General features: G+C 56.6%; 1 protein-coding gene across 1 annotated transcript in view; it reads left to right on the forward strand.

Annotated features, from left to right (window-relative positions):
* Positions 1-2,096: 2,096 nt before the first annotated feature.
* Positions 2,097-15,295, forward strand: part of Adgra2 (adhesion G protein-coupled receptor A2) — a 34,204-nt gene continuing 21,005 nt past the window's right edge. The window contains exons 1-2 of the mRNA XM_003462885.5: positions 2,097-2,688; positions 15,171-15,242. Coding sequence (XP_003462933.1) covers positions 2,426-2,688; positions 15,171-15,242 — 335 coding nt within the window. The 5' untranslated portion in view covers positions 2,097-2,425. The remainder of the gene's footprint in view (positions 2,689-15,170; positions 15,243-15,295) is intronic.

Below are 15,295 nucleotides of genomic sequence, written 5' to 3' on the forward strand. Positions count from 1 at the left end.
CGATTGACTCAGTTTCCTTATTTGTACTTACTCAATGGGAGAGTTTACTCCTACTCTATCCTTCCTGGGTGGCATAGAAGCTGAATATGAGGACCTTGGAACAGGTATGGGGTTTCTTTGATGAGGGAAATGGGAGAGGGGTATTTATTTTGCAGTACTACAGATTAAACTCACACCTGCCTCCCACACCACAAGCTATATCTGGAACTTCTTTGGGGTATTTTTCATTTTGAGACAGGGTCTCAATGAGTTGCTACATTGCTCAGCCTGAGCTTGAACTTGTGATCCTCCTTGTCTCAGCCTCCCAAAGTGCTGGGATTATGGGTTTGTGCCACCCTATTTGGCATTTTTTTTAAGACATAGTCTCCCTCTGAAGGCTGAGACAGGAGGATCATTGCAAGGTTGAGACCAGTCTGGGCTACAAAGTGAGCTCAAGGCCAATCTGAACTGCATAGCAAGATCCTGTCTCAAAAAGACGTGCACAAACAAATACATAGTCCCCCTATGTAGCTAGGCTGGCCCCCTATGTAGCCCCCCTATGTAGCTAGGCTGCAGTCCTCCTGCCTCAGCCTCCTCAGTGCTGGGACCACAGGCATGTGCTGCCATACCCACAAACACAGGAATGTTGTACAGGTCTACACCAGATTCCTCATTCCCACCATGGAGAACCCTGGCTGCATGATACCGTCAAGGTCACCACTATTCAGCCTCAGAGAGCAGGTGGGACAGGAGAATTCCTTTCTAGACACATTTAGCAAAAGAAAATGTCCCCCCTCCCATGCTGGAGAGGCCTCTATCCTCCTCTCCTCCCCAGCTCCCTGCCTGTGAGCTGGACGGGCGCCCTCCCAGCAGGCAGGCCACAGGCCAGCCAGGCTGGGCTCCCCTACCCCTTTCCTGAGGAATGCAGCCCAGCCCGGCTCCTGCTGGGGAAGCCTGGTCCCCTTCTCCCTTCCTCCATTTGCAATCACTATTTATTTATCTTTGGAAGTTTAAGGAACCAGAGCCTGCAACTGGGAGGCTTGTGGAGCCAGGGAGGGAGGGTGAGAAGAGGCCAGTGTCTGCCGCCAGGCACAGGGCCACCTCCTGCACAGGCCACAGTGGTACTGGGAAAGCAGGTGGTGTCGACTTGGGTCCCCTTGGTGGCTGCAGGAGCAGGTGGGGGACAGTCGTGCCCTAGTCCTGGCAACTGGACTTTTAGCAGCACAGAAAGGCTGCCTGGCAGAGAGACCATGCTGCGTGGGGAAACTGAGGGAGCACTGTGGCACACTCAGCACCATCAGCACTGACTGCCACCCCTTGCAGTTGTCTAGGTAGACCCTGTCTGGAGTACCTTTTCCTGCCTCCCACACCACGATTTACAGATACCCCAAGAAGTTATGGGTTGATGCAAAATCCAGCAGCTCACAAGAGGCAGGGCTAAGCCTAGGATTGTGCAGCACAATGCCCACTCCCTTGTCTCATTCTCCCTTCTTCCCACTCACTGTCCCCCAAACACACACACACACACACACACACACACACACACACACACACTACGCACAGATGACCAGATCCAGCAGTGTCTGCTCGGCCTCTGACCTTTCCTTGGCCGAATGACACGCACCCCCCACCGGGCAAGGTCATGCTGGCTGGATGAGGTCTGCTGCCTCCTTGTCCCTGGCATGTACCCTCCTGTGGTGGCCTCATCAGAGATTGAGGCAAGAGCTGAGTGTGACAGTGAGAACCAAAGTCCAGACTGGTCATTGAGCCAGGCAGGGGCCAACAGAGACCTCCCAGTGAGGAGCGAAGATCAGTCCCCAGGGCGGCGCCCCAGACCTCTCAGGCTCTGCCTACAGGTCAGCGAAAGCCGGAGAGGCCCGGGCAAGCCGGGCCGGAGGAGCCAGAGTTGGGAGGTGCTGCGGACAGAGAGGGGTTGGCTCAGCGTTCCGAGACTGGCCGTGGCCCAGGGCAAAAAGGGAGGGTAAGAGGGAGAAGGAGTCTTGGCTCGGGGCTTGCGGGGTGTCCAGCCGGCTCGCCCCTCCCACCGCAGGAGGGCAGGGCCCGGGCCTGGCGGAAGGCGCTAGGGCCTCGCGGCGCGGCGCGGCGGCGAGGGCGGGCGGCGGTAGCGGCAGAGCCGCCTCCATCCATGGCCCGAAGCCGCGGCGGCTGGAGCCGGGCGCGATCCGCTAGGTCCCAGCCCAGCCCCGCGAGCAGGCGAGGCGCAGGGGCCGGGTCGAGGCCGCCCGGGAGCGCCGCGCCGAGGCTGGGGCCGTCCGCCCCGCGCTGACACCGCGCCGCGCCCTCCCCGCGGGGCGGCCGGACATGCCCCCGGGGCGCGGCGACGGGGACTCCCGGGCTCGTCCCCGCCCAGGGTCCCCCGGCCCGCGCTGAGCGCGCGGCGCACGCCAGGCTCCTCGCGCTGTGCGCCCCCGCGGGCGATGGGTTGATGGGCACCGGGGAACGCAGGATGCGGGAGGCGCCCGCGCGCCTGCTGCTGCCGCTGCTGCCCTGGCTGCTGCTCCTGGCGCCTGAGACGCGGAGCGCGCCTGGCTGCCCCGTGCCCATCCGCAGCTGCAAGTGCTCGGGGGAGCGGCCTAAGGGGCTCGGCGGCGGTGCCCCGAACCCGGCGCGCAGGAGAGTGGTGTGCGGTGGCGGGGACCTCCCGGAGCCTCCGGAGCCCGGCCTCCTCCCGAACGGCACCGTCACGCTGTGAGTATCCTGCCCGGCCGGCCGGCAAGGACTGGGGACGCGGGCTTGAGGTGCGGGCGGAGGGCAAGGGGCGACTCTGACAGTCCGGGGTCCGAGGGCAGGCGGAGAGCAGAGGCTTGGGGAAGAGAAGAAAGACTGAAGTTTGGAAGCCTGGAGGGAAGAAGGGGTGCGGGGTGGCTGCACCCGGGAACGTAGCACTAGAAGCCCCTCACCTGCGCAGGTGGGGCGGTGCGCGCCCGGGACGCTGCTGCGCCAGGTCTCCAGCCCGGCGCGCGCTTGCGGCCGCGGGGACTCGGGCGGAAAGGCTCGGGAGGGTCGACGCTGGGGTCCCCGCAGCCGCAGATCCGTGCATTTGCTAGGCGGTGGGCGCGACTCCTCTATCGGGGCAGCCCACCCGCCCTCTGGGCCTTCCAGCCCGCCTGCCGTGAGTTCAGGCAGCCTCAAGGCTGAGCTCAGGAAAGCTTGCCCTTGGAAGGCGGGTGTTTCTGGTCTGAACCGGACCCCAGCGTCCGGCTTGCTCTGGGGCCCCTCTCCTCCCACTGTGGGTTTGTGCTGGGGACTTGTGCCGGCCGTACTCGCCCTCCCCTGCAAAGACCCGAGCTTTGGCTGTTTTTCGACTTTGCAAAGATTGCGAAGAAACCGACCAGGTTCTGAGCGGAGGCGCCCCCCACACCACCTCTTTCCGTGATTCCCGCTGCCACTAGGGCTTCAATTCAGCCCTCGCTTCGTCGGCCACAAAGGCGGCTTAGTCCCCACCGCGTCGCCACCACCTCCCCGGGGTTTCCAGTCTGGGTAACCGAAGGCGTCCTCGGACCCTTCCCCGCCACGGCGATTTCCTGCGCTGGCCACGTGCTAGGGACTCCACGCATGCAGTGGGGCTGAGGGTCGGGCCCTAGCCCTAGCCTCGGCCCCTTGCTTTCCTGTCCTGGTTGAGCTGAAAAGCCAGCCGCTTCCCGTGCCCTGTCCTGACGCCAGTGGCCACCTTTTCTCCACCTCCCCTTGCCCAGTGTTGGGTCCGGCTCCTCTATTCGATTGTGTCCAGAACAATACAGTACAGCCTCTGGCTGGGTGAGTTCAGAGGCTGCCTGCTTCCTGACAGGACGCAACTGGTCAGCCTGTGACGCTGGCCTGGCTGGCTGTGTGTGTGTGTGTGTGTGTGTGTGTGTGTGTGTGGGTGACCCTGGAGGTGTGTGTGTGTGGGGTGTGCCTGCCCTCACCCAGCTCCCTGCAGCCCAACTGTGACTGCCCTGCTCTCTAAGACCCCTAGCTGCAAGGTCCTTACAGGCCTGAGCCTTGCCCAGCCCACTGGCATCTGGGGATGAAATGGGGCTGGGAACAAGAGTAGGATTCCTGTGGCCGCATGGGTTCGTAGATACGGGATGCTATCTCTGTGAGTGTGGGCAGGATTAGGGAACCCTAACATAGCCAATGCAGAGGGAAGGGGGAAAAGAGAAAGGTGGTTTTGCAGTACATCTTAGAATGATTTGGCAGCTAATGCTTTCCAGCCCTGGCTAATTCCCATCGATGCCACACCAAGGAGAGAGCCGGGCCAACTCTGAATAAGAATCTATGGTGACAGGGTAGCAGCAGATGTGACTCCACCCGCACCTCTGGTCCCTTGCCCTGCCTAGAGGAAGCACCCGCCTTCCTAGCAGACCTAGCTGACATAAGAAACCTTCCAAGTCAGACAGGACAGGACAACACATAGGACAGGAAGTCCCAGAGCCCATGGCCCGTCAGCTTGGCCCCCTCAACTAGGCAGATCTCCTAGTGCTACATAATTTTGATCCCAACGATGTGGCCCCCATCTAGTTCTGAAGGGAAAGGAGTCGGCACTGTCTTGGGGGCAGAAGCTGGGCTAGGATTCCCTGCTGAGTTTGGCAGTCCTGAAGGTGGGGAGGGGGCCGGGCAGCAAAGCAGAAGGCTTTGGGCTGAACGCGGGAAGTGCGAAGCCTGCTCTCACCCACCCTAACTCCACACAGCTCTTCACCTTTGACCTTGTCACCTGGTGCCATTGCTCTGTCCCCGACAGTGCTTTTTTTTCTCTCCGGAGTGGACCCCCAGGTTCCAGTCCCTTGAGGACTCGGGATGCCACCTTGGGAAACTTGGCAGACACAGTGGTGGAGCTCAAAGTACCACCTCAGACCCCAGCCTCGTCTGCAGCCCGGGGCCTGGGGCATCTGGGAGGCTCAGCAGCCTCCTGTTTACCTCAGCGGAGCCCTTCCTCCACCGTTATCTCTACTTCTCTCTTCTGTTTTTGTAGACTCTGTGCCCCTCGCCCCAACCTTTGTTGTTGTTTTTTTTTTCTTTTTTCCTCTTGTGGACTTTCATTCTCAGTTTTCCAGGGAAGCAGAGCTCTTGGCTTCCTTCCTGATCCATGCTCCCACCCCACCCCCAGTCTGGGCTCAGTCTGCAGGGAAGCTGTGGGCAGGGGCTCCTCAGGGGAGGGGAAAGGTCGGAGGGTGGGGTGGCTGGTGACCCCGGAGTAGCTGGCGTGGGTGGAACCCACTGTGAGCCCCCTACTCCGGGGCAGCAGCTGAGGGCCTGCCCACTGTTTCTTGGCTCTGAGAGTTCAAGTGAGGGATAAGGGGCCTGAGAATAAGGAATTCCAGGGGCAGACTTTGTAGATAAGTCCAGAAGCAGAGCTGAGTGGACCTCCCAGCACATCTGAGCAGCCCCTCTGAGGACACCAGCCATGTCATAAATTCCTTCATGGTCTGCACTGGAAAGGGGCTTAGAGATAAGCAAGTACGGGAGTCCAACCGCCAGATCTCTCCGCACAGCCTGCTGTGGCCAGAGAGGGACGGTGCCCTGTGTGGTCACACAGCCAGGTGGGTCAGCAGCAGGATGTGCTGCTTGGGATTCCTTAGTTCCTGTCAGGTGAAGGCCTGAGGTTCACGTCCCCGGACTTGACACCCACTGTACATGTGTAAATGCACACACACACACACACACACACACACACACACACACACACAGTTATACACACATCTTTTTTTTTTTAAGTTTTTCCCAGCAGGACCAGAGCCCTTTTGACCTGGGAACATTCCAGGCTGGGTGAGAAGGGGCAGGCAGGGGACAGGTCGCTCTGTCCAAAACAGGCAGCGCCCCCCACCAATCTGCCAGGTCTCCCAGGTGGGGAGGAGGGGCTGTGGTCACTTGTGCCAAGCTGAGCACTGGGGGTGCCTTGGAGGAGTCGGGTGGTAAAGGTGGGGAGAGGGGTAGGAAGCCCCTTCCCAGCCTCGGGGAGAGCTCCCACCTCAAGGGTGTGGCTCTGTGGCAGAGACCTCCTCCCTGTGGACCTGGGGCTTGGGGCAGAGACTCAGTGGCCGCAGCCCCAGGGACCCAGTTAGAGGAGTGGGGGCACCACACTGGAGCCAGGGCCCAGCCTGAGGGCAGCAGAGAGGAGGCTGCTGGAGAGGGGGGCAGGCTGCCGTCCCCCACCCGCTGCTCTTCCTCCCTCTTTCCCCCATATGGTTCTCATAAGGTCTGGGCGCAGAGACAGCAGCCAGAGGAAATGGCTGTGTACAGAGAGCTTTTGTGAGCAGAGGAGGGGGAGGGGAGAGAGAACAGAAAGAAGGGATGAGGGGAGAGGCCCAGGACTGAGAGCAGACACTTACTTCCCCTCCCAGGGTGGGGTCGCTGCGGCACCCCTGGGTGGGCTCCTAGGTCCCCCACCCCAGCCCGTCTGAACTGAGGGCCCCGGAGGAATCCAAGTGCCTCCCCCCTGACCCCTCCCCAACTCCTCCTGCTCCTTTGGGACCCCACTCAACGGGCCCCACTGGTGGGGAAGGTTAGGGTCCTGGGCTCAGGCAAAGCATGGGGCAGAGAGCAGAGGCAGAACCTGTGTGCTGACCCTGGGATGCCTTTCGAAAGCCTTTCGTCCACAGGCCCAGGACCCTGGGTGTGTCCATGGATGGACCCAGCTCTATGAACCCCAAGGGAGCCCCTTCTGCCAGCTCCTGTGGGTCACTCCTCTGTGACTTGGAGGAGGGTCTGAGGTGTTCCCCCAAGATCCAGGCAAAGCACTGTAACTTGAAGCTAACCTTAGATTGACCCTTAAATTTGGGGTTATGTTTTTAAAGAGAGAGTTTCTAAGTTTATCCCACAAGGGAGTCATTGGAAAACCTTGCAGGCACTTCTGGGTTGGTCCAGGACTTTCCACTCGCCCAGGTGGACTGGCTGGCTGCTGGCCTCGCCAGCGTCCAGAGAGGGGAGGCAGGTTCTGGAATGTCACACAGCCTTGGCTCCTGCTGCCTCCAGGAGGGGAGCTGAGAGGAGGGGAGGGAAATGGCCCCGGGCTAAGGGACCAGAGGAAAATCCGGTGACCACTAGGAAGGGCTGCTCCGAGGGGCTGTTTATTTTCATTCCCCCAGCCCAGCCGCTGTGTTCTATTTAGAGCTCAGACACTAACAGGACAAGCTGCCTCCTCCCCTTCCTCCCTCCTTGAGGGGCCCCCATCCTTCCCAAACTCCAGAACATTCCTTTGCTTTTAGGACTGGACTGCAAGAGGGGAGGGCGCAGGGGGAAGTCAGCAGAGAAGCCCAGTGAGCTGGCGAGGCCTCCCAGCCTTTGCCTCCATTTTCCCCTGGGAGCCAAGGAGGCCCAGCCAGGGAGGAGGGGGTGGGGTGCGAGACCGATGGGGCCAGGTGAGGGTCGGGGAGCCCATCCATCAAGGAGGAGCGGGCAGTGGGAGGCCTTCCCCAGTTGGGTGGGGAGGAGGAGGCTGGGACACTTCTCAGGCCTCTGCAGGAGGCTTCTGCGCTGGGTCTCTGGCAACAGGGACCCCTGAAATTACACTGCCTTGCTTCACCCAAGCTGGGGTGCCAGGGTGTAGAAAAGGTCAGTAGCCAGAAGGAGATCAGAATACGGGTTATTACTGACTAAGGCTTCTCAGGGGAGCTGGCTGAGCTGTTCAGTCCTCCTTGGCGCTCCAGCACCTGGCCTTGCATGTGGCCCACCAGACGCTTCTTGCCACATGGAGGACATTCAGGGGTATCGGGCCTGTGGTGGGCAGCACAAGAGCACTACTCCCCCTTACCCAAGTGGATGCAGGAATTAGGGCATGGGCCCAAGTCCCTGCGAGCTCCCCCACCCCCCTGCACAGGGTTCAAAATGAGACTCAGGAGACCAGGAGAGGCCCATGGTCTCCAGGTGTGCATGCGCATGCGCCTGCTGCCTCCCTCTCTTGAGCTTCTCTTCTCAAGCTGTCTTAGGGTGGATGTGACCCCCATGGGGGCTGTGTCACAGGATGGCCACTCTCTCCAGGAGGGGACCTCTGCCCCTCCGTGCCCAGCCCTCTACCAGAGAGTCATCAGACTAATTTATATGTAGGCATAAAAGACTCATAATAGATTTATCTTTTTAGGTCCATTTTTATTTTGTTTTTATTGTATTTTATGGGGCCTCCTGCATGCTAAGCATGCGCTCTACACCACATCCCCAGCTTCTTTATATCTCAAGAGAGACCTGCTTTCTTCATGCCAAAGTTTGGCTCCCCACTGGGAGGACTTCCAGCTGTCGTGGTGGAGGAAGTGTATAAGGTGAATTGGTGTAGTGTTCCAGCTGGTGCAAATCAGGCGGAAACACACATAGACACACATGCATGCATACACACACAGACACATACATGAACCTTCCACCCTGTGGAACATGGCTCCCTCCACCTCCTCGGATTGGAAGTGTATTGTTCCTCTGGGTAATAGTGCCCCGTTACACAGCCTGGGCAAGGGATGAGCATTTAGGTAGACTTGCAAAGCGTGAATGAGAGTGTGAGTGAGTGAATGACTGTGTGGACAGTCTCAGTGGGCTATTCCTTGTGCTCAGGCTGGGTGCCAGGATCCCAGAATCTCCATCTAGGCACCTTCCTCACCTCCTGCAGACTGTAGCATCTCTTCTTAGGCTTCCCCTCCTGGTCTGGTCCCAAAGCTTCCGGTTCCCTCAAGGTCAGCACTTCCCACCCAAGGCCCAAATTTTTGGTTCTGCAAGTTCACAACCAAGATGGGCCACTTGTAGAGAGGGTAGGTGAGTATAAAGACAAGACCTGCAAGAAAACTGTAGAGTAGTAGCTGGACATGGTGATGCACACACCTGTATTCCCAGCTACTCAGAGGCTGAGGCAGTAGGATTCGAGTTCAAGGTCATTCTGGGCAATTTATCAAGTCCCTGTCTCTAAATAAGTGGTTGGGGATATAGCTTGGCACTCCCTTCTTGTTCAATCCCCAGAACCACAACCAAAGAGAGGGGGGGGGGAGACAGAGACAGGTTAGATGAGAGGAGCAAGAGTGACTGTGAGACTCTTTCCTTTCTGAGCTTTGGTTTCTGCAGAGTCCCTGCACAGATGGCCCAGCTTCCAGCCAGAATTCAGGGGCAGTCTCAGGACCAGTCCTCGAAGGCCTGGAGAAGGAAGCCCCACCTGGTTCTCCAGGGAGCAGCAGGTGTACAAGGCTGACTGGCTGGGCATCCAGCCAAGGAAGGGGTGGTGTGGAGTCCAGGAGCGGCCGGACACCTCGAGTGTTCTCACCAGTACTTCTGTGCCCAGCAGCAGCAGGTCAGGAAAGCCAGCTCTGCAGGGAGGCCAGGCTTCAGGATTTCCTTCAGCCCGGGAACCACAACAGGCCTTACTCTTTGGAGGACTGACTGTAGATTGGTCAGTACTGAAATTACCCACATCCTTCACTAAATAATAATTATTGCTTATGGACAAAGCATAGCATTTGATAGATAACTAAGCATTTGTGAGTTGCCGCTTGGCAGCATTTTTATGAATCTATGTTTGCAGCACTGGTGGGGGGGGGAGTGGAGGTGAGCTTTACCCCCAGCCCTGCATTTACATGTCAGATGCAGTGATTATTACTTTTTTAGGTTTCGGGTGTCTTTGTGAGCCCTGGAAATCTTTGAAGGCACTGGGCCAGTGCCTACAGGACGGGCTGGAACTCTGGTAGTTCAGGGTGGGTTATGGGCCTCAGACCTCTTGGACATCAGCAAGCAAGCCACCTCCTCCCTGTCACTGCTTGTCTACCCTAAGACACTGCTGAGCCCCCAGCAGCATCTGTGAGAACCAGGCCTTCCCAGACTCCAGGCACCAGGTGCTGGCCTGGCCCCACTGGGGCCCTGGGCCTGGACTCCTGGGATCTTAGGCACTGGGAGAAGCAATCACTCATTTGTTTGGTTTGGGGAGGAGGCTGGCTGTGTGACTCCTCCCCACATGTGAGAACCTTGCAGTGCTGGTGCCTGCTGGCTGTGCCCCCCACAAACAGAGCCCATAGGGTCACCTTTGATGTTGAAGTGGGTGCGGGATCAGGATCTGATGGGTGAGTGCCTGCGGCTCAGGCCACAGCGCCTCAGTCTCCCAGGGCTCCGGTCTCATTAGTGGCAACTCAGCTTGCTCTCTCCCGACACTGGACCCCAGCCGAGAGACTTCTGGAAAGGCCTCAAGCGTGCTCTCTGTTTGGCCAAATTGCAGTCTCTAGAGAACTGGGCCTCTTCCCCTAGAAAGCTCGAGGTCTGAGGAGAGGAGGAGAGGGAAGCCGCTGGAGGTGCCCTGTGAGCTTCGTGGTTGAGAGGGGACCGCCTGGCTGGCTCCTTGGGAGGCGTGGGGCGAGAGGTTGGGGAGGCGGAGGAGCTATCTGCTGGGGATAAAGTGGCCCAGCTGGCACCAGATCCCTGACAGCCCAACAGCCAGCAGCTGGTGGAACTGTGGGCCCAGAGCCCCCTCCTCCCTGCCCAGCTGTGGCCTCAAGGTCTGTTTTCCTCCCCCAGACAGCCTGAAATAGTGGGAACGCTTTTCTTCCCACCGCATGAAGCTGTGTGGGGCATGTGTTCAGCTAACCCAGTACAGCCCTGGTCTGCCTGCTCGAGCCCCACCTGCCTGTGAACCCCCAGCCCCAGGGGCCAGGGTATTGCTCAGCAGTACAGCACTTGCCTAGTAGGTGCAAGGCTCTGGGTTCCATCCCAGCAACACCAAAAAAAAACTGATACCAGCACTGTGGGAGGCTGAGGCAGGAGGATCACAAGTTCAAGTTCAGCCTGAACAATTTAGTGAGACTTTGTCGCAGAAATAAAAAATAAAATAAGGGCTGTAGCTCAGCATGAAGACCCCAGCTCCAGCACGACAGACAAAATTTTTTAAAAATTTAACAATCCCCAGACCCATGCCCTTACAAACAGAACCAGCAAGCAAACCCTCTCCAGATGATGGAGATGAGCTCCCTAGTATGTGGGTACCTGCAGCCGCTTGGCTAGCAGGCTAGCGGTGGTTAGAGAACCAGATGAGGGTCCAGGCTGTGCTCTCTGCAGCAAGGGAAGCTGCATGGGAGGCTTCGGGGCTGGAGATGGGCAAACCATGAAGAGTGAGGGCCCTCACCCATCAACTCTCTCCTCAAAGGGGCACCCAGGAGTCTGGGTTGCAGTGGGTGTGGTGGGGCTGGCAGCGCCCTGCAGAGATAGCCTTTCCACCCAAGCTCATCTGGCCTCCCCAGGCCACTCCTGGTCTTCTGCACTTGAGGTGTGGCTGGCCTGGAGTCTGGGAAGGCCTGGTTCTCACAGATGCTGCTGGGGGCTCAGCCGGCTGGCTTTTCTTTGGTGGTACTGGGGATCGAGCCCATGGCTCAGCCCCATCCCTGGTCTTTTTTATCTTGACACAGGGTCTTGATAAGTTGCTTGTACTGGTTTTGAATTTGTGAACCTTTGGTCTCAGCCTGCTAAGTGGCTGGGATTACAGGCATGTGTGTGCTACTGCGCCTGGCTAGTATTTTATATATTTTTTTTTCAGGTCATGTGTGTCTAGCAGCCCAGATACGACACAGGAACAGTCAGTGTGGTGTATGTGTGCATGTGCATATGTGTCTATTTGTCTATGTGTTTCTGTATGTAGGATTAAACTCAAGGCCTTCACACTAAGCTGTATCCTCAGCTCTTTTTTTTTTTTTTCCAAATTTTAAATTTTGAGACAAAGTCTTGTTAAGCTGCTGAGTTGCCCAGACTGGGCTCAAATTTGAGATCCTCCTGTCTCAGCCTCCCGGAAGCTAGGGTTTCAGGTGTGTGCCTAACTTCATTAGTAATTTTGTATGAGGCTAGGGATGTAAAGTGCTTGGGTTTAATCCCCAACACTACACACACTTACCTACACAAACTGTATATTGATTACATATTGAAATGATACTATTTTGGATACATTGGATTTGATAAAATACATTATTAAAATTATTTTTGATTTTTAAATGTTTTAAAATGTAGCTACTAGAAGATTTTTTTTTTAACTTTTTTTTTTTATCGGTACCAGAGATTGAACTTACGACTGCCTGCTTGCAAGGCAGGTGCTTATGCTGCTGAGCTAAATCTCCAGCCCAGAAGATTTAAAATGATGTATACAACTCATAGTTTTGTGTTGTTCTAAGTTAAGGATTTGGGGGCATGTGGAAGGGGCTGGGGCCAGTGGCTGGGGATCTGGGAAATGTTGGGGCCCCTTGATACCTTCCTTGGGTTCTTCTGGAGAGGGTCCTCAAACTGGGATCCCAGCTTTTCCTTAGACATCCGGCTGGCTTTTCTTTGGTGGTACTGGGGATCGAGCCCATGGCTCAGCCCCATCCCTGGTCTTTTTTATCTTGACACAGGGTCTTGATAAGTTGCTTGTACTGGTTTTGAATTTGTGAACCTTTGGTCTCAGCCTGCTAAGTGGCTGGGATTACAGGCATGTGTGTGCTACTGCGCCTGGCTAGTATTTTATATATATTTTTTTTCAGGGCAAAGTATTATATTGCTTTTTCGTGAACAGCAATAAACCGCTCTCCCATCTTTCCCCTACCGCCCATCCCCTCCACACACCTGGCAGGTTAAGATTTATTGTCACCCGAGAAGCAAAAGCTTCCCTTCTGCCTTTTCCCTACCAACCTAGCATGATTTTACCTTTTACATTATATATTTTAAAAACATCTTACATAAAAAACTTTCACAGGAAATTTAGATAATTTTTAATGGAAAGCCTTTTCATAGTGTAAGATGTGTCTATTTGTGATATTAGGGATGGGATCCAGGACTTTGTGCTCAGCTACATCAGCCCTTTTTTAAATTTTTGTTTTGAGACAAAGTCCAAGTCATTTAGTTGAACAAGCTGCACTCAAATTTGTGATCCTCCTGCCTCAGCCTTCCATGTGTCCCCACTCCTGACTATTTTTAAAGTGAGTGTTTTCCAAACTGACATCCTAGACATATTCTCAGGAAATCAAACTTTTTTCCTCTCCAACAGGTCCATATACTTTTCAACCCTGAGAAGTCATTTTCTCCCACTTGCCCAGTAGACACTGCGTGGTGACTGGGGGAGCCCTCTTCTTTCTGCAGGACACCCCCAAGCCTTCTGATCTTTCTCCCTCACCTGGGGAGGGAACAGTCTTTGGGAGAGGCCCCAGGGTGGGGGAGTCTGGAATGGACATCAGAGATTCTTTCCTTGTGCTCTCAAGGGGACTGAGGATCCGCTTGACTTTGCAGATCCTTGGCAAAAACCCTGGGGTCCACGAAAGGAAGAAACTGGTCCAGGGCTGAGGCGGGCTTTGACTGAAGATGTAGTTCGCACCATCAAGAGCCTCTGGGGGGCTAAGGAGAAAGGCAGAGGCCCTGGGAGCTGACAGAACTGTGGTTTGCCACTAGTCCCACTGGGTGCATAGTGCAAAATAAAGTGATTTTAATCTATATAATGAAGGTAATGGCACTCATGAAAGCTCTAGTTTTTCAGTAGTGTCTAGTGTGAGATGCTTTTGGGTGCTTCTTTTGTTTTACCTTTTTGAGACAAGGTCTTGCAATGCAGTTCAGGCTGGCCTTGAGTTCACTTTGTAGCACAGGCTGGTTTTGAATTTGCAACAGCTGTCCTGCCTCAGCCTCTTCAGTGCTGGGATTACAGGTGTGTGCCACCATACCCAACTTGATACTTTTTGGTTTTTGATGGGTTCTTTTGTGCTGTTGGGGATGGAACTCAGGACCTCAAACATGCTAAACACACTCAATACTACTGGACTACAGCCCCAGCCCTCCAATGTAGTTTTCAAAATATTAAAATGTTAAACTAGGCGTGGTGACACACACACATTAAAGCCCAGCACTCGGGAGGCTGAGGCAGGAGGAGCTCCACCAGTTTGAGGTCATCCTGGGGTACATAGTGAGTTTGTCAAGGCCAGCCTGAAGTACTCATTGAGACCCTACCTCAAAACAGAAACAAACCAAAAAACTAAAGGAGAGAAAAAAGTTATGTGCATGAAGCTTTTTGGAAACCTAGCATTCCCTCTTCGTCGTTATTGGGGACATCCTGGAAATGTCCCCATGGCAGGGACCCCAGGCAGTGACCGGGTGGGGCCTGTCGGAAGGGGAGAAAGCACACAGACAGGTCGTCCACCCTTCCCACTGACCCCAAAGGCCCCTCAGCACCTGCCGTCATGGAGCGCTGCCTTCCAGCAGCCTGTTGCCAATGGAGCAGGGGCTGGAGATGTAACCCAGTGGTAGAGAGCACTTACCCAGCAGGCACAGAACCCTGGGTTTGATCCTAAATAGCATATTAAAAAAAAAAAAAAAGACACAGTTGTGAGTGGTGACGCATGCTTATAATCCCACCACTCTGGGTGGTTGAAGCAAGAAGATCTAAAGTGCCAGCCCAACCTGAGCAACTGAACCAGTTAAAGAGATACTATCTCAAAACAAAAAAGGGTCTGGGATGTAGCTCAGTGCAGAGGCCCTGGGTTTAAGCCCCAGTACCCACGGCTACCACACACACAAAATGAACCTCAAGCGTCGGGGCCCTTGCTGCGTATATCTGCTGCTCCTTCCGGGAAGCTGAGCGCAGGTCTCCCTGTCCGTCCCCACGCCTGCGCTCTCCTCTCTCACTGGCCAGCCCACGGCTGCCCACCCTATAGAGAGGGCACTGCAGCCTTCCCACCCCCTCTCCGCAACAGCGGATCAGGGAAGGGACCGCTGCGCCCCAGTCTGGTCGCCTAGAGTTCGTCCAAGAGGCTCATTAAAGCTCTCGAATGAGCAATTAAGGGTCGAGCCCTTGGCCAGGTCTGGATGCTCGACCCCAGCAGGGAGCCTGGCAGGGAAAGGCCGAGCGGTAGGACGCAGACCGGCCCGGCCCTCTGCCTCCCAGACACGATCCGAGCACGGACCGGGCAGTGCGGGGCTGAGACCTCACCAACCCAGACCCGAGCTCTGGGGCTTTCCAGAGACGTACCCACTGGGGTGCGTCGCCTGCACGGCGCGGGGCGCTCAGGCCCTGTGAATCGGGCCACCTGCTTGGGGGCCGCAGGGGCCGCGGGGGGCAGCTGCCCACCACCTCTGCCCCCCGGGGGGCTCCCGGCCCTGCGGTCCCCGGGTAGAACAGGGCTGCTGACTTGGGAGCCCCAAGTCACAGCCAGGCTGGGGGGACCCGGGACGGGTGGAGCCCGAGCTCGGTCCGCACCCCCGAGTCTAACGGCGGCTCCGCCCGTGTCTTCCACCCTCAGCCTCCTGAGCAACAACAAGATCGCCGCGCTGCGCAACGGCTCCTTCCTGGGACTGGCGCTGCTGGAGAAGCTGTGAGTGCGGGCGGGCGGGCGGCGGGGCCGGGCGGGGGCCGGGCGGGGGCCGG

The sequence above is a fragment of the Cavia porcellus genome, unplaced genomic scaffold (assembly GCF_034190915.1).
Source record: "Cavia porcellus strain 051 isolate PalLab524CR breed Dunkin Hartley unplaced genomic scaffold, mCavPor4.1 scaffold_29, whole genome shotgun sequence".
Taxonomy (NCBI): domain Eukaryota; kingdom Metazoa; phylum Chordata; class Mammalia; order Rodentia; family Caviidae; genus Cavia; species Cavia porcellus.